Raw genomic sequence first — 19,504 nt, forward strand, 5'->3', positions numbered from 1 at the left:
AGCTGACCTTTGGCCCCTTCCTAGTTTATGCCTCTTTCACTGGGCTTAAGAAGGGGAGCAACTGAGCCCCCAAGTTGGTTCCAAGATTAAATTGTTGTTTAAATTGTTAACAATTAAATTTAATCACAGCCCAAACTTGGGGGCTCAGTCGCTCTTCTTCTCCAACTATCCTGTCCCCATGGACCAAAAAAAAGAAAAAGAATCCACAGACCTGGCCCTATCATTAGGCACAGTGAAAACGCCACTTATTTGAGGAGTATTCAAAGTGCAGAACATTGGGAGTTGTTTTAATTTATTTCATCATGACCTTTTTACTGCCAAGGAGGGGAGGCGAAAGGTGCTGGTGGGGTTTTCAGCCTCAGGTGTCAAAATAATTTGCCTGGCCTTGGTACTATATACCTTGGTATTTTGGGGTTGGGGGGAGGGCACCATTTGCTGTTCCATCACAAGCAGTAGAATGTCTTGGTCCAGCCCTGATAACCAGACAAATTAAAGCATTCTCCCCATACTAAATAAATAATAAATAGTACTACCCCCTTTTCCTTCCAGGCTACCTCTAGAGTAAAAGTACCTCATTTTGTTAAAACTACCAATTAAAGCAGTAATGAGTAATTATTAAGTAACTGATGAAGATGCTGCATGTGGTAGACCTGGGGAAAGGAAATGCCTGCCTAGGTGTAAGAGCAAAAAAACAGATACATTTGTAGGAGGAATAAAGAAACACATGAAGTCCATACACAATTACTCTTAGCTAAGTAGTGTAGTGGCAAATTCAGAAGTGCAGGGTCCCTTCATGTTAGTCACAGCCATCTCCTACAACAACAGACATCCCCAGGAGCCAATATGCATGAAAGGGGAGAGTGTTAGCTACTAAGAAGCGTCTTCTCAGTGGCTCTCAGCACCTTTAACTATGATTGGCTCCAATCAGCAGGAAAGGACATGGAAGCATGTTAGAAGACTCTTCTCAGTGGTTATCACACTATCATGCTGGAGACATAGGGACCCTGCTCCCAAAAAAGTACAGGGTCCAAGACAACTACCCATACAACTACACTCCTACTCTCAGCAGATTGGGTCAATGTGTCAGACTAGTCAGAAGCATCTGCTTTCTGGGAGATATCTAACGTCACAATGAAATGCACACAAAACCAAAGCTTTCTTGAAAATGTGTTAAAATTTGTAAGACCTCCAGTGCTACGGACAACATTGGACAGAGTCACTCCAATTTAAGGTGTGTTCAAATCAAAAAGCAACTACTGTTAGCCACAAAGATAGTTAAGCACATAGTCAAGCGTTACCACTATTTATTGCCTGCATTAACCCTGGCTTCAGTGCTCTTTTCCAAGCCATCAAGGTCACTAAGGAATCTGTTAAGCACTACTTCATTCATGATGCATTGTCCCACATAGGCAATTGGCAATAAAAAGTCTTTGGGGTCTTGTTGCTCTTGCTGTCAAGTTTTTTGTTTACATCAGTCATGTCCCTCCAGGTGTTGTTGGACTCCAACTTGCATGAGCCCCAGCCAGCACGGTCAATAGTCAGAGATGATGGGAGTTGTAATCTAGCAAAATCAAGAGGGCCGCAGGTTTCCCACTTCTACATAAAATCCGAAGTGCATCCCTATTTCTTCAGTTAAGCCAAAAAAATAACAGATTTTAGTCCAATTCAGTTTTCTTCCATGGAAATGATCTATTTTTAAAATGTCCAATCTGTCCTTCATCCAAACGGATCCCAGGGTGGTGTACAGAAATAAAAATACTGTAACAGAAAATAACACAATGTCCTGCATACAAGCAACAAAACTGAAGAGCTGCAGAGCCACAGAACTATAAAGCAGGAGAAGGGAGCCTTTGGCCCTCTAGATGTTGCTGAACTACAACTCCCATCAGCCCCAGCAAGCATGGCCAATGGCCAGGAATGATAGGAGTTGTAGTTCAGCAACATCTGGAAGGCCAAAGGCTCCTCAAACCTGTTATAAAGCAAACAGTGGAAGGAAAACCTGTGTTGGAATCAGGCCATAACAATATAACCCTTATGGAGGCTGCAAAAAGTGCACCTTAAAAAGCCCAGGTATTTGTAATATTTTTCCTGTCTTAGCCTACTTCCTTAAAAGCACAGAACACTTGTCTCCAAAGTGCCTATAAATATGTGCCTCCTGAATGCACGGCAGGAAAAACACTGCTTATTAGTGTTTGATGTCCTGAAATTGTCAGCTTGTCTGATCACAAAACAAGTCTATGGCAAAGCTATGGCAGAAGAAGGATGTGAAATGATTTTAAGCTTATTCTCCTCCAATTGTCCCTTCCCAGTTTGCATTAAACGTCACAACATTTTCCTCGTATCCCTCTCCCCTTCCAGTTTAGCACAAACCTGTAGCCAACTTTGCGTGAGTAATGAAGGCAGTTCTCCTTGACGTGGGTTTGGAAATAGGCCGACCGGCAAATGGCGCCACACTCTGGGCAGCAATAAGGAGATTTGTGAGCATGGATTCTTTGATGAGCACAGTAACTGCACTTGTTAGGCAACAGCATCTGGCATACTTGACAAGTCTAAAGGAAGAAAAGGAGAGACCACAATTAGCCATTCCATCTTGTAAGGTCTGCTGCATTCTTTGCACTTTTTTCAGCCTCTCATCTTTTCTGCACTCTCTGCTATAAGAGCTTCCCCATATCCCCATTAATTCTTCCCTAAGCCCCGTCCTCTCTCGTTACCTTAACTGTGCCAATTTCTTTGGCAGGTCCATGCCACTTCTGTGTTTTATACTCTGCCCAGGTACTGCTGGTGTGAAGTAGTATTTTTACAAATAAGAATTCAGCTTTCTTCTGCAAATGCTTTCCCCCCGTTGTGTGTGTGTGTGTGTGTGTTACAATGCTTACTCTACTTTCCAAACACCAGAACATGCACAATACCTTGATGTGAAGAGAGGTATTGAGATTCTCCAGTTACAAGTTGTTCCAAAGCCAAATTCTAACATACTCACCAATAAAAAGAGTTCTGGGGAAGGAGCTAGGCCAGGCAACTGTCTTTCCAAGCCAACTTGGTACCAAGTTTTCTGGCACCTGTGCAAGGGAATTGCAGTGCCTCTCCTGGATCCTCACCAGAGGCCAACCTTTCTGTCACTGCCACAATTTATGGCGGCCAAAGACCAAAACCAGCAATTGACATCCAGACAGGAGGAACTATTAAAGCAACTGTCTTAGATCTGAGTATGCAGGGCTGGGCAGGAATGTATTGATGGTGTTAGTCTTGAAGCAGGACCTGAAATGATGGGATTCCAACCACCTCATATTTTATTCCGTTATCTGTAGAAGACCAACACCATCCCTTTTCCCATCCGGAGCACACTGAGCCTGGGGATAAGGGACAGCACAGCTGGCTACCACGTGGGCCTCTCTAAAGGAAAATGGACAAGAGTAAAGGGCACCCCACAGCCTCCAGATCAGCCCATGAGCTGACAGTGCCTATAGGTTGTGCCTTTGCAACCACTGTGGGCCACCACTAAGCCAGGCAGCACTAATGATGAAGCACAGGGAGGTAAACTACTGCCTCTCCATCACAGAACCCAAGGAGTAAAAGCAGGAATGAGAATAGTTGTATTACATCTCCAAGTTCTCAGTCACCAGATTATCATCGACAAAAGACCCCAAAACTTGCCTGTTCTTTTGGAACTTCAGCATTAGGACAGCAGAAGCAGCGTGAGATGCCTGCCACCTATAACCTGGTTTCATCAACAAATATTCAAGCTATGTTAACTATTTGTAAACAACATTAATATTACTGCTGTTGCCATCCACAGTGACTCTCTGAAATAAACAAATGTTCACCCCGGCAAGTTCAAAACACAAGCCCTCTAAACATAAACTGGAGAACCACAGGAGCACTTGCTCTCAAGGCTGCTCAGGCATCATGTCTATTTCCAAACAGCTCAGTGATATAGGGACAAAAAGCAAAAGATTAGTGGCCAGGCTTGCAGGAACTGAACCTGGGACAGCTGGGTCCAAGGCCAGTACCCTATCCACAGGGCTATCTGGGAAACAGCTGAGGACTGACCAACTAAAGACTTAGAGATACAATGCAAGCAGCATTGACTAGCTGGCATTAATTCTACCTGGTTCTAGCATCTGCAGCAGCATCTGACCCAATCTACACCAGAAGTGGGCAGAGGTAGATTGTGGCCATCGGTCAATTTGCAGTGGACCACCTAGCACTTGAGGGTTGCTGGGATTCTTGCAAAGAAAGCTATTTGCTATGTGTAGCTTGCTATGATCCAGCAAGGCACTTCTTAAGCTAGGGTGCACACAAATTCACTTAACATGGTTGAGCTAGGCCTTAACAATTAAGCGAGACCACTCTTGATCTATAAATTTAACAACCTTGTGGATCACTGTAAAAATGAAGTCAACCCACCCTGGTATACACAACAAGGCACACTGCCAGCCTGAATGTCTTTTTCCTTTCTCTGCTCTTGAACTTTCGCCATTCACTAGCTCCAGTTTCCTGCTTCCAACCAGTCATGGCGTATTACTGAAGCCCAAGTCATGTCTTGCTGCCAAGGAAGACATCTTAGATTTGACATAGACTTGTCCCCTGATGCTACAAGTCAGCTCTCCTAGTGTTCGATCATTTCATTCACTGCATATGTTTCTACACTATCACCTGAGTGCCAGACAAGTTACGGCAATTTCATCAGAGGCCTTATCATTGTCCCCAAAAGGCTCACAGTCCAAATACTGAATGTTTGTTTTACTTATGCACATTTGTCGTTCAACTCCAAACCCCCATCAGTTGCAGCCAACATAGTCAAATGCCAGGGATGATGGGTGTTTGAGTCCACCAACATGTAGTGTGTGTGTTTGCCTCCCTGGGCTCCTTCTAGTTGGAAGGGCGGGATATACATTTAGTAAAGAAATAAATATAAACAAACAAACAAACATCTGAAGGGCCACTGATTCTCTGCCGCAACATTAGCAGGAATCCAAAGAGAACAGGAAAAGGTTGTGCTGTCAATGAAGGCATCTCTGGAAGCAAGTACAGCATTGACTAAGCCCTGTTCTCTAAAGGTAACCACATTGATGTATTTATTCAATGCCATTAGTGCCATATCATCTCATGTGGCTGTTGTTTGTTTCCTCCTCTGTATAATATTGATATGTTTTATCATTTTATTGCTTAGTTACTGTAAACCGCCCAGAGAGCTTCGGCTATGGGGCGGTATACAAGTATAATAAATAAATAAATAAATAAATAAATAAATTTGTAATGTAATTTGTAATGCGCTCTACGTAGGGCTACCTCTGAAGACGGTTCGGAAGCTACAGCTGGTGCAAAATGCGGCGGCCAGACTGCTAACAAGAACGAAGCGATCTGACCATATAACACCTGTTCTGGCCCGCTTGCACTGGCTTCCAATACGCTTCCGGGCCAGATTCAAAGTGTTGGTACTAACCTACAAAGCCTTATACGGCACGGGACCACGATATCTGTCGGAACGCCTCTCCCGTTATGAACCGGCTCGTACACTACGGTCTGCTACGAAGGCCCTCCTCCGGGTCCCGACCCATAGGGAGGCCCGGAGGGCGGTGACAAGATCAAGGGCCTTCTCAGTAGTGGCCCCTGAACTATGGAATAGTCTCCCTGAGGAGGTGCGCTTGGCGCCGACACTATCATCCTTTCGGCGCCAAGTTAAAACCTTTCTCTTCTCCGAGGCATTTTAATTCTTTGTTAATGATTGTAATGTTTGTAATTTGATTTTAGGTTATCCAGTTTTTTAGATTGTGAAATTTGATTTTAGATTGTGATGTTTTTGTATTTTATTGTATTTTATTGTATTTATGTTCACCGCCCAGAGAGCTATTGCTAGTCGGGCGGTATATAAGTTTTAAAAATAATAAAATAATAATAATTTGTTTCTATTGGTAATCTCACTAAGTTTTTTAAAAAACAGTTACTATTTAGATTTTCATCCTGTGCTTTTATGAAATCTTGAGTTGTGGTTAATATAACCAACCATCACACACACTCTACAAACTAGGCCTGTTGGGCCTTAAGCACAGTAAACACAGACATCTCAAACCAAAAACCTATGAACAACAATCCTACAGCCTTCAAGTCTGTCTACTCTCACCTCAATGTCCTTCATCCCAAAAGGGATGTCCATCAAGCTTGGCATCAACTGCTCGGCACTGGACTGCACCACTGCAGGTAATAAGGAGTGTCACACAGCTGAATGCTTCCGACCCCTTCCCCCATCAAAAACTTCCTGTATATGGAAAGCTTGCACATCAGCAAGCAGATTGAACTTTTTCCTGACACGCTGGCTGTCCATGTGCGGGAAGGTTTTTATAGTGGGAAATTTAAGCATATTGTTCCCTTCCTCTCAAGCAGTTTTAGGTAGCACAGATGGCAACAGACAGCTTGAAGACTATGGGAATTCTGGACTGCTGTTCCTGAGTTTTTGTTTATGTAACAAAATCTATACACTGCTTGATTGTAATAAAACCTCTAACCTCCCCATCAAAGTATCTCTTAATCTTGCCTGCAATTCTAAAAATCTGACAAAAAGTTTGCCAGGGAACTTCCTAGATCTGAGGAGAGGAAAAAGACCGAACAAGTCATTTTTCTTGGGGTCCATTTCTTTAGTCTAATTTTCTTTGACTTCTGTAACTACAGAGGCATCTCAGTTTAATCCATTCAGTGTGTGGAACTACAGTATCTTTTATCCAGCAGGGATAGAAGCAGTTGGGGGGGGGAGAGAACAATTCTGACACAAGAGGAAAGGGTTAAGAAGCCCTAACCCCACCCCACAACTGCTGGCCTTCTACTTCAAACTCCAGCCTCAGCAGCCACATTGTACTAAAATGAAAAGAACAACAAAGCATGTAATGTGCAGTTCTGCCCTAACTATCCCAGCAAGCAGTGCACTATCACAGAGGAATCTCAAACAACATCTCTTTATCTTTTGTTTTCTCTTTTGCCCAAAAGAAGAACCTCATGAGCTGTTTAAAGGGCAGATTCCAATGTAATTTCCCCCCCCTAACACGGAAGAATAAATACAGACTGCTTTTCATTGGAAAGCAGATCCATGTGGATTTAGTATCCTGGCATATAGCTGATCCAAATGTATTGCGGGTCATGGTTTAGTGCTACACAAATTAGCCTTCCGCGACCTCTGGGCTTATCCACTTCCTCTTCCCACTGCGATTCTTCCCTTTTTGGTTTGAGTCAAAACACAATCTGAAGTTTCTTTTGAAATGGTAAACTACGGGTTGTGCTTGCCCTGCAAACCGGGACTGGAAAACTATTGCTAGCTGCTTTCGAGGCAAGCACAATCCAAAGCTTGCCAGTCTGGATGAAACTTGCTGTACTCAAGAAAGGGGAAAACAATGCGCAAGGCTAGGGAAGAAGGGACACATAACCCCAAGGGGGCCCAGCCAGGCTCGATCATGTAGCTCCAAACCATGTTTTTGGCATTACGCCTGAACCAGCCTATAGGGCACTCGACGTTTATCCATGTGAAGTCTTAGAAGAAATAAATTACATCACAATTGCTTAACAAGGAGTAAACAGTTAATGCCAATGAGGACTCCTCTTCCCCCTTAACTGTCTCCTGGCACCTAGAATTATCAGGCTGCAGCAGAGGGATTGATGGGAAGAAGAACCACTCCATCAGCTCTGCTGAGAAACCAGCTTCACTTAGGCCCGCCTGTCCCCTGAGCTATTTCTATTCCAGCTGGTCATAAGAGCTACTATGCAAAAGAATTGGTGCCTGCATTTGCTTGTTTCCCTCTTCCCCTTTGTGTTGTGTCTTTTAGACTGTACGCCTGTGGGCAGGGGCTGTCTTGTTTTATTGAGCTTGTGTAAGCTGCTCTGGAAGACTTTTCAGCTGAAAACTGGGATTAGGCACAGTTGCCCCAGTCCCAGATCACTGGAACTCAATACTTTCTGTGTTTCTAGCCTCTCGAGCAGCTTGTGAACTCTCAGGCAGGTCTAGCAATCTTTTTTGGGGGGGGGGATCTAGTTTAGGACATGACACTGGTAAATAGCAATTTTGCTAGTTCCCAATCATTATTCCTTCCAAAACTAGAAAGCCAATAAACAACTGAATAATGCTTAGCAATTTGGGTAGTGACACTACAATAATACTGTCTGTTTAGTGAAAAGGAAACAGATAAAAATCATCAGCCAGAACCCAGGACCACACATGATTATTCCACTGGGGACATTAAATGGAAATATAAATTCTGACTTTGAGGCTTCTGTTACAGAATGAAACAAAATAGAGTACAGAGTATAGGAATTCTCAGATTTCTAAAGTGAAGTTTCCCTTCCTCCAGTAAATACTACCACTGAGGCAGCTGCTCCATCCCATAATGCTATCTGTGCAAAAAGACTTGCACATCCCTTATCTGCAACTGTCCAGCCCAGAGTCGGATAAACGAGATGGAGGTGAGGTTTGGTCTAATTCTCGTTTTATAAGTGTGATGGTTACATCCAAAGCGGTGCGCTTCATAAACCTGTCTACTCCGACTCACTGCTTTCCCTAAATAGCCTACCTAAACAGTCTCTGCAGCGTGTGAGGAGAGTTGACTCAGCACTAGAGCCTGGGTGGGCACCTGCTTAAGTAGGGAAGGTTTTCGCGCGTAAACGACGGCTCCTCGGGAGTGCCACCCTCTGAAAGCCTCTCTTCTCATGCCTTCTCGTGCGGGGCAATGGGGGGGGGAGCCTCCGACGACCCATCTGACAGCAGGGCTTTGCTAGGTGATGGCGTAACCTCAGGGAGCAGGAAGCTGGTTGGCAGGGAAGCGTTTGAAGTGCCGGGCGGGGATTCCTCGGCAGGTGGGGTTGGCATGCACAAAGGGTCGCCTCCCAACAGTTCAGGCGGGGAGCTCGCAGGTGGGATGGGATCTGCCTCGATGGGGGTGCTGGCTGAGGAAGTCTGCAGGCTGGCAGAGTCCCCCCCTCCTTCAATGTCCCCAGAGACCTCATCCTCATCTGACTCCCCTCCTTGATCTAACTCCCCATGCGTCTGGGGCGCAACAGCAACTCTGAATCCCTCATCCTAGAAAACTGTGTCATTGCAATAGTTTATATTTAATCAAATATTTGACTTCATAAAATCAGAAAATGTGCTGTTACTACAGCTGCATACAAAGTAATGCTGTCAGTCAGTAAGTTAAGCATTAAATTATCTGCATTAAGCATTAAATTGTCTGTATTAGTGTTATCTATTGAAATTACATTTTCATTTGTATGGTTGTAAATTAATCTCTCACTCACAGTTTCCATAGTAAACGTTTAGTTATTCATTACATCTGGCCTGTGCACTCCCTCTTCCCTTCACATGCCTCTTTTTCCCCAGTTTGCAGGACAAGTGTAACAGTTTGGTAGTTTGGATAAAACAAGCTTATATACATTGTGCTAAGCTTTGGCCCTCCAGATGTTGCTGGACTACAACTCCCACAACCTCTCACTATTGGCCATGTTGGCTGGGGTTGATTGGAGTTAGGACCCCAACAACATCTGGCCACTCCTCCTATAACACCATAGCATAGTTTATTGTTGCATATGACCCACCCGAGAGCCAGTGTGGTGTAGTGGTTAACGTGTTGGTCTACGACCTGAGATACCACAGCTCAAATCCCTACACAGCCATGAAGCTCACTGGGTAACCTTGGGCCAGTCACTGCCTCTCAGCCTCAGAAGAAGGCAATGGTAAACCCCCTTGGAATCCCACTTACCATAAAAACCCTATTCTTAGGGCTGCCATAAGTCAGAATCGACTTGAAGGCAGTCCATGACCCACCCAAGATCTTAAAAGGATCTGATCCTAGCAAAATCCCATGGCAAAATGGCTGTGTATGCAACATACATTTAAAGCACATTATTTTCCCCAAAGAATCCTGGGAACTGTAGTTTACTCCCCCTCCCCAAGACCTACAATTCCCAGCATCCTTAACAAACTACAGTTCTCAGGATTCTTTGGGGAAAATAATGTCCTTTACATGTATGATGTGTATGCACCTAAAGTTTCTGTACTGTTATGTGTCTGCAGAAAATGCACAGGATGATAATCGCCTTACTCATTTTGTCTGGGGGAAAAACGCAAAATCCACAGGAGGGCAGTATCTTTAGCAGGGCCAACCAAAAACAGTAACAAAAGTCAAAGATAGTGCTTTGAAGTTCTCCAGAACTCTTCATCAGGCAGGATATTAAACAAAAAACAATGGACAACAAAACCTGGGAGTAGTGTAATTCCTCCCCATGCCTGTAACTTACAACAGTCTTGAGATGGAATGCAGATATAACTGAATTAGCCTCTTAAGGTGCATCCAGGTCTATTAGGACAAAAAAAAGGGGGGGGGGAGAAAAAACAAATGTTCTTCCATTTGGAGAATATAAAATCTAGTAATTACTCAATTCTGTCTCAATCCAATTATACTTGCAAAACTCCTCCTGCATTCCAGCTCAAGACTATTATAAACTGCAGACTTGGAACTCCCGCTTCTTCTCTCCCCTGCCTCCCACCTTGTTTAACTTCCTGATAAAGAGTTCCTAAGAACTCAAAATCTTGCTCACTATTCTGTGGCATTTTAATTGGTCCCAATAAAAGGTATTGCTCAACGACAGATTTTCAGTTTTCCCCCTATTTGTCTTCTCTAAACATTTTTTTGCTTGTAAGTGTTTAACATAGTGAAAAGGTCTGGTTGTCCTACCAGGGAAAGGCAGCCAACTGCTTGGATTGTTGTCTCTGGGTAATTACTGCAGATCAGTCACTCTGTTGTTATAATTAAGCCAAAAATCTTTGCCAATGAAAGACACGGAAACTGAACTGTTTTCCTAAAAGGAAAGCTTACCTGCGGGAAAGCTGCAAAAACAACAAATAGCAGCATTACTCACTGGCAGGATGAAACCAGGAGTTATTTAGCTGGCCCATTTATTTCAGAAACATTGTAAGAGTTTGCTTTGTTTTGCCAATAGCCAGACTCTTATTGGATCAAATTCTCTCTAACATGTTCCTGCCTTTCTTCAAATGTCCCATACAGATTTGTTTATAGCAGCAGTTTTTTTTAAAAAAAATAATTTTTAGTTCATAACTTGTACATTATAATGATACATGTAGTGCAAATACATAAAAAATGTAAATGTACTGCCTTCAAGTTGATTCCAACTTATGGCGACCCTATGAATAGGGTTTTCATGAGGCTGAGAGGCAGTGACTGGCCCAAGGTCACCCAGTGAGCTTCATGGCTATGTGGGGATTCGAACCCTGGTCTCCCAGGTCGTAGTCCAGGACCTTAAACCAGCCTTTCCCAACCAGTGTGCCTCCAGATGTTGCTGGACTACAATTCCCATCTTTCCTGACCATTGGCAATGCTGGCTGAGGCTGATGGGAGTTGTGGTCCAACAACATCTGGAGGCACACTGGTTGGGAAAGGCTGCTTTAACCACTACACCACACTGGCTCTCTACAAATTAAACACAACATAAGGTTGTATATTATCTTGATACTTGTTCCAAAACATCAAAAATAAAGCCCATTTTTCAATAAATCTGTTCAACTGATTAATTCGTAATTCCTTATGTCAATTTAATCATAACCACAATAGGTCACATTTTCTCAATCCATTCTCTAAAAGAGAGCTTCTCAGCCTTTTGGCTATGATCAGGTATAGTAACAGTTCTTGGTCACAGGCAGTGGAGTCTGTGGGAAGTCTGAATGACATCAATGGCCTTGGTAGGATGACTCCACCCCATTTACAGACAGTGTGTTGTAGAGCAGGGATGGGGAACCTATGTTCCTCCAGATATTGTTGGACTCCAGCCTTCTATCAGCCTCCAGCCTCCTATCAGCATGGCCACTGTTCAGTCCAACAACGGGTTCCCTATACCTGACATAGAATAAGTGGAAGATTTAGCACTCACTTTAATCCCCAAACGTAATGCCTCCTCCGCTTTGCTCCTCAATGCCTGTTAAATTACTGAAATTGCCTTCCATTTTGAAACACAAAGGGCCCCTTCTATGCAGATATCCCATGTGAAGCGTGCATGCAGTCTACAAGCAGTTTTCTTACACGCAAGTGATAAGCACACCCTTCTGTTTTGCTACATATACACATGCAGAAGCTGTGGCCACTTGCTTTCAACAGTTGTGTTCAAGTGACAAAATAAAAATGTGCATTTGTCAGAGATGATGATGCATTTGCAGTCTTTCTATTCAGAAATGATAGCCAATACTAATAGTCTCCAGTATGTGCAAGGCTCATGCTATTTTATTTTCCCAGTACAGGGTCTTTGAGCAAAATGGATGAAGCCAGCAGCAGCTCCTAGCTGCACTCCAGCAAGACCACTCTTCTGCCCTTATGTGCCTATTTGAATTTATTTATTTATTATTTATTTATTAAATTTATATCCTACCCTTCCTCCCGGGAGGAGCCCAGGACGGTGACAGAGCAGAAGTAGCCAGCAAGATGTCCTCCGGATGTTGCTGGATCACAACTCCCATCATCCTTGACCACTGGCCAGGCAGGCAGGAGCTGACGGAAGCTGAAGCCCAATAACATCTGGAGAATATCTCATTGGCTTTCTCGACAACAGAGGGGAGGAAAAGCCTACAGCCCCATGACAAAGTCTCTCTCTCTCTCTCTCTCTCTCTCTCTCTCTCTCTCTCTCTCTCTCTCACACACACACACACACACACACACACACACACACACACACCAAGGGCACCTTAGAGGCTATGTCTGAAACTATCTTTATATCTATCTTCAGCACTACCCCAAGTGCCTTAAATTTTAAAACATACAAGAAATGCTACTTCTGTTTTCAGATTATTTATGTTTTCAGTAGTTTAGAACTTTGTGAGCACCCTTTGGCAATCAACACCAATCATTTCTGCAAAACTGTGTCTCATTCCTGGTACTCCTAAACATGAAACGCCCTACCACCACCCCATACTGTGTTGGAATTTGCTGATCCTGTAAGGTCAGGGTAGAACTCAAGTTAGATTATCTCACTGTCCCGGAACAAAACTGAAAGTGAAACCAAAAAGAGATGCTGAACCCAACAGCTCACTAGCAATGTTCTCTGTGTCACCCACTCAACAAAAGATCCTAGGTTCAATCCCTGGCATCTTCAGGTAGAGCTGTCAAAGATTCCTGCCTGAAACATTGGAGAGCAGCTGCCAGTCAGTGTAGACTGAGCTAGATGGTATGTCTTGGTATGAGGCGGATTCTTATGTTCCTACAAAAGATTCAGGATGGATTCTATCATACATGCTGCAATTCCTGAAAATCTAATTGTGCAATGCAATTGTAGATACACTCTCAAATTTAACAATACAAAGGAAGCACATGCAAAACTTTGGTAGCCCGAGTATCACCCACTGGAATGTTACACTTATTCTGGCTACACCAGGTACCAGTTGGCAGCTGTTATCCTTGCAAACTATGAATCACAATAAAGGTTGCTGCTGTGCTGTGCTTTAGGTCAGAGAGCTTCTGAAGCCGGCTGATGTCCTAACTGCAGTTTTAGAGGTGTTAACCTATGTTCAGGAATGGTTGTTAAGAAAAATCTATGAGTTATTTTATGTATTTATAGAAATAAATCATATGTTAGTCCGACATACACATTTGCACAACAGAGTTTTTCTGTAACAGTGGCCACCCCACCCCCCAAGCACAGGAAACACCTCTGAAAGCTCACAAAGAGTAAAGCCGAGCCTGAACATAAAACCGGTCAAAACCATTATTTTTGACTCCCAGTGGGAACTCTTTGCTGAAATTAAACAAAATATAAATTCAAAGTTACCAGTTCAGGACAATAGTTTAATTAAAAGCCAATGGTGCAAAGGCTCCAGACTCTGCTGCTTCCTTTCCAAATACCTTTCCTTAAGAACATAGGAAACTGCTTTATACCAAGTTGAGCGGCTGATCCCTCTAACCAGTATTGTCCACACTGACTGGCAGCAGCTCTCCAAGATTTCAGACTTGGGTTCCTCTCTGCCCTATCTGGAGATGCTGGGGGTTGAACCTGGGACCTTCCACATGCAAAGCAGATGCTCTACCACTGAGCTATGGCCCTCCACCTAAGCACTACTGCACATAGAATATGGGTGATAAGGTGCAATGGTTGGAGTGCCGAACTACGAAGTAAGAGGCCAAGGCTCAAATCCTCACTCAGCGGCTTTGAGACAGTCAGTCTCAGTCTAACCTACCTCACAGGGTTGCTGCAAGGATAAAACTGGGGTTGGGGAAGAGAAGAACTCTCTATGCCACCTTGAGCTCCTTGGAGAAAAACAGGGATTTGTTGTTATGTGCCTTCAAGTCGATGATGACTTATGGCAACTGTATGAATCAGTGACCTCCAATAGCATCTGTCATGAACCACCCTGTTCAGATCTTGCAAGTTCAGATCTGTGGCTTCCTTTACGGAACCAATCCATCTTGTTCGGTCTTCCTCTTTTTCTACTCCCTTCTGTTTTCCCCAGCATTATTGTCTTTTCTAGTCAATTATGTCTTCTCATGATGTGTCCAAAGTATGATAACCTCAGTTTCATCGTTTTAGCTTCTAGTGATAGTTCTGGTTTAATTTGTTCTAACACCCAATTATTTGTCTTTTTCGCAGTCCACTGTATGCACAAAGCTCTCCTCCAACACATTTCAAATGAGTTGATTTTTCTTTTATCCGCTTTTTTGACTGTCCAGCTTTCACATCCATACATAGAGATCGGGAATACCATGGTCTGAATGATCCTGACTTTGGTGTTCAGTGATACAGCTTTGCATTTGAGGATCTTTTCTAGTTCTCTCATAGCTGCCCTCTCCAGTCCTAGCCTTCTTCTGATTTCTTGACTATTGTCTCCATTTTGGTTAATGGCTGTGCCTGAGGTATTGATAATCCTTGTCAAGTTCAATGTCCTCATTGTCAACTGTAAAGTTACATAAATTACCTTGAGCTCCTTGGAGAAAAACTGGGATATAAAGTAATAAAACAGAAGATTGTATGCTTTGTTGGGCTCAGCACAAATTTCACAACCCTGGCTGATCACCATAGCTGAGGTTTATATCCGCACCAGTCTTAACCATGCTTTATGCCAATAACTGTTTCTCTTACCAAGGGGTGGCTCCATCTCAGTGGGGCATTGGAATCCATTCCATGTTTTACTCTGAACTTTCAAGGAGCTCGGACTAAATCCCAGAGCAGATTCCACTGTCCCGCTGACATGGAACCCCCAGCTGCCATTGTTCTTACCCAGGGTTTTGGAACCAGTTTTAAAGCTAGGCTTCAAATTCTGGTTAATAATCAACTCTGGGAAACATTAACTGCAGTTAAGGCGGGTGCCAACATAAGTCTTAACAATGGTTAAGGCTGGCAGACCAGGGGGACGGGGAGGAGGGAATTCATGCCAGGGTAGGGAGGAGCTGGGACAAATGCAATCTTGCAAATCAATTCCTATCCCTTAACCATGGTTAAGTAACTGGGAGTGTTACATGTTCACTATCTCCATAACAGAAGCATCACAAGCTGTCGGAAGGCAGAGCTGGGGTCCCAATCCCGGGGAGCTGGATCCCGGAGAGTTGGGAGAAGAGTATTCCGATGGATGGCAGAGGGAAGGGGGAGGAACTTCCCCCCTTTGGAGCGAAGATGAAACAGAGGAACTGCCAGTGATAAGGTCGCTTAGCAACGGGGAGCCTGAGCCCTCCCTGGACATTCTCACGCCTCCCCCTCTTTCAGGCTCAGAGCAAGAGGGGAAAGAGGGAGGGCTGCTCACAGCCGAAAAGCGGGGAGGCAGTTTACCATCAGCCCCTCCCCTATCCCCCATCCTGGAATCGGAAACTTCAGAAGAGGAGGGGGTGATGCTTCCCCCCTCACCGCGCACACGCAGACAGCTGAAAAGACAGGAGAGAAGGGGGGGAAGGCGGGCAGTACCTGAGGGGCAGTTAAGGAGGAGCGAAAGATTGCGCGCCCGTTTGGCCCTTTCTTAAAGAACAGGCGGGAAGAAGTCCCTTGCTCTGTCAACTTTCTCCCAATGCCGCAGGACCTGTATCCCTGTATTGCTTCATGAGAAAACGCAGTCTTTGTTTGGACATTACCCTAATAAAACACGAATTAACTACAGCCGTTGGTCTGGTTCCTGAGTCACATCCTGGGCCTGACAGCTTGACAGAGCCTCCTAAATCACCCTCAACGCTCTCTTCACTTGACTGGGACAAGATGTCAAAGGGAGCAGCGGGGGGGACGAACCCCACTTCTGAGACGGAAGAAGTGGAACTCTTGAGGACTAAGGTAGCTGATTTGCAGACGGATGTTCAAGCCCCTGCTAGCAGCAGTCAAGGCGCTGAAGACGGATAATCAAACCTTGAAGGCCACGATAGACCAGATGCGAACAGCCCCTCCAGCTGCCGTAGTAAAGGTTCCCATTGGATTGCCCCCAAAATACGCAGGACAAAGTGATCAGTTGGCAACCTTCGTGGCTCAATGTGAGTTATATCTGGATGTCAGGCACACGGAATTTCCAGACGATGGGGCTAAAGTAGCTTTCGTGATTAGCCTCCTGGAGGGAGAAGCTGCAAAATGGGTGACTCCGTATCTCGTGAGAAAGGATACTGTCTTAGGAAGGTACAGAGGATTTATACAGGAGATGACCGAGATGTTTCAAGACCCGCAAAGGGCTGAAACAGTAGCGCGGCAACTAGGCGCTCTGAAGCAAGCTAAAGGGACTGTTTCCGAGTACACTAACGCTTTTAAAATTCTGTCCCAGGAAACTGGTTACAATGACGCCGCCCTGATGTTTATGTACCGGAGTGGATTAAATGCTGAAATCCTGGATGAGTTGGCCAGGACCTCCCCCCCCGCTGACCTACCAGGGCTCATCCGGCTATGCCTACAGATAGATCACCGGATGGAAGGAAGGCGCCTGGAAAGGAAGCAGGAGGTCCCGAGATACTCAGCCTCGGCATCTCGCAACAAGACCCTTCCCACTGCAGGGATGGCAGGTAATGCAACTGAGGGACAGGGAGGGGCTAGGCCAAGACTGTCGGAAGAAGAAAAGGAAAGACGACGCTGGGAACGTTTATGCTTTTATTGTTCAAAGCCGGGCCATGTGGCCAGAGACTGTGGACTGAAAGGGGGGAAAGCCGAGCCGTCGGGAAACTAGAACACCCAGTCCACGTGCAGGCCGGTGGACTGGGGGCAGCGTTGTATAAAGGCCCCCCAACGATCCAACCTCCCTCAAAGGGGGTGTTGGTCTTGCCTATTCGGATTACAACTTCCAGAGGAGTGGTGTTTAATTCCACTGCCTTAATTGACAGTGGAGCCTCCACAAATTTTATTGATGCAAAGTTAGTCAAGCGTCATGGAATTTCCCGGTGGAAACTGGACGCTCCCCTAGCTGTGGAGACTATCGATGGGAGACCCCTGAAGTCAGGAGGGGTGACACAAGCCACGGAGGAAGTGAAACTTCAAATCCCTGGGCACGAAGAGTTCATTTCGCTATACGTGTCAGATCTCTCGAACTTTGAGGTGATTCTGGGAATGCCCTGGCTAGCAAAGCATGAACCCAAAATAAGTTGGAAGGAGGCGGTGGTGTGGTTCACCTCACAGTATTGCCAGGAGAACTGTCAACCTGAAGGAATCAAGAACACCTTAGCGGGGGCAGTGCAAGAGATCGAGCAAGTGACCCTGCCGCCAAAGTATGAAGAATTCAAAGATGTGTTTGATGAAAAAGAGGCAGAGACTTTACCCCCCCACCGCCCTTACGACTGTGCGATTGACCTAGTGCCAGGAGCCAGCATCCCATCAGGGAGAATCTACTCTCTCACGGAGAATGAGAGGGAGGCCCTGAAGGAATTCCTGGATAAAAACCTGAGGCGAGGATTCATACGCCCCTCACAATCCCCTGCTGGAGCGCCACTATTGTTTGTGAAAAAGAAGGGGGGGGGAACTCAGACCCTGTAACGACTATCGCGCATTGAACCAGATCACCATCCCCAACAGCTACCCGCTGCCCCTGATCTCAGAGTTGCTGGACCGACTGCGCTCTGCAAAAATCTTCACGAAGTTGGTTTTGAGAGGAGCGTACAATCTGATCAGAATGAAGGAGGGAGATGAATGGAAAACAGGATTCTTGACCGCTTACGGACAGTATGAATACCTGGTCATGCCGTTCGGGCTTTGTGGAAGTCCAGGAATTTTTCAAAAATTCATGAACGACGTGTTTAGAGACTTGTTGGACACGTATGTAATCTGTTACTTAGATGATATCCTGGTGTTCTCAAAGAACCAGGAAGACCACGACCAGCATGTGAAGACGGTGTTGAAGAGACTGAGAGAAAATCACCTGTATGCTAAATTAGAGAAATGTGGATTTGACCTCAAGTCTCTAGACTTCCTTGGATATCGAATCTCAGCGGAAGGCGTGGAGATGGACCCAGGGAAAGTAAGCTGCATATTGGACTGGGGCCAACCTGTCACCAAAAAGGATGTACAATGGTTTTTGGGGTTTGCCAATTATTACAGAAAGTTCATTCCAGGGTTTTCCAAATTAACAGCTCCTCTGACTGACTGTTTAAGGGGGAAGAAGAAGTTTCAATGGACAGAGAACGCCACCGAGGCCTTTGAGGAGCTGAAGAGAAGGTTTGCTACTGAGCCCATTCTGCGCTTTGCTGATCCGAACCGCCCTTTCGTAGTGGAAGCAGACGCTTCAGATTTTGCCATCGGGGGGGTCCTGCTACAATTAGACCAAGAAGGGAAGGAGCTGCACCCCTGTGCGTACTTCTCTCGGAAGTTAAAGCCTGCAGAGAAGAACTACACAGTTTGGGAGAAGGAGCTGCTGGCCATCAAGGACTCTTTTGAAAACTGGAGACAATACCTAGAGGGGACCTCTCATCGAATTGAAGTGCGCTCCGACCACAAGAATCTTGAAAGCCTCCAAACCGCCAGAAAGCTGAACCAGAGACAGATAAGATGGTCCCAGTTCTTCACTAGGTTTAACTTCCAGATTACTTACCATGCCCAAGCCAAAAACCAGAGAGCGGATGCCTTATCCAGACAGCCACAATACAAAGAAAGTGAATCCGAGGACCAGCCTCAGTACGTAATCCCGCCAGAGAAATTAACGTTGGGAGTATGCCAGCCTTCATGGGAAGAGGAACTCAAAAAGGCACAACAAGAAGATGCAGACATGCTAAAATATCAGCAGGAGACGGGACAAGGTCAAGACTCAGAAGTAACCTTTCACTGGAGAAATGGACTGTTATGGTTCAAAACCGCCAGATATGTGCCAGAAGGGGAATTAAGGCTCAGAATCCTACGCCAGTGTCATGATTCCATCATAGCGGGACACTTTGGGATTTACAAGACCATTCAGAACGTGGCCAAGGACTTCTGGTGGCCTAAAATGCGTCGGGATATTGAGAGTTATGTAAAGTCCTGCTCTGTCTGTGGACAAAAACACAAACAGGGACACCAGCAGGACTGTTACAACCGTTGCCTGTCCCACACGAAC

The 19,504-nt window shown here is 45.1% G+C and overlaps 1 protein-coding gene across 4 annotated transcripts in view; it reads right to left on the bottom strand.

Annotated features, from left to right (window-relative positions):
• ZNF592 (zinc finger protein 592) overlaps nucleotides 1-19,504 on the bottom strand; it is a 57,007-nt gene that overhangs the window by 12,630 nt on the left and 24,873 nt on the right. For all 4 annotated transcript variants that reach the window (XM_061594960.1, XM_061594957.1, XM_061594959.1 and 1 more), the window contains exon 3: nucleotides 2,371-2,549. In XM_061594960.1, coding sequence (XP_061450944.1) covers nucleotides 2,371-2,549 — 179 coding nt within the window. The remainder of the gene's footprint in view (nucleotides 1-2,370; nucleotides 2,550-19,504) is intronic.

This window comes from Rhineura floridana, chromosome 14 (genome assembly GCF_030035675.1).
Source record: "Rhineura floridana isolate rRhiFlo1 chromosome 14, rRhiFlo1.hap2, whole genome shotgun sequence".
Lineage (NCBI taxonomy): Eukaryota > Metazoa > Chordata > Lepidosauria > Squamata > Rhineuridae > Rhineura > Rhineura floridana.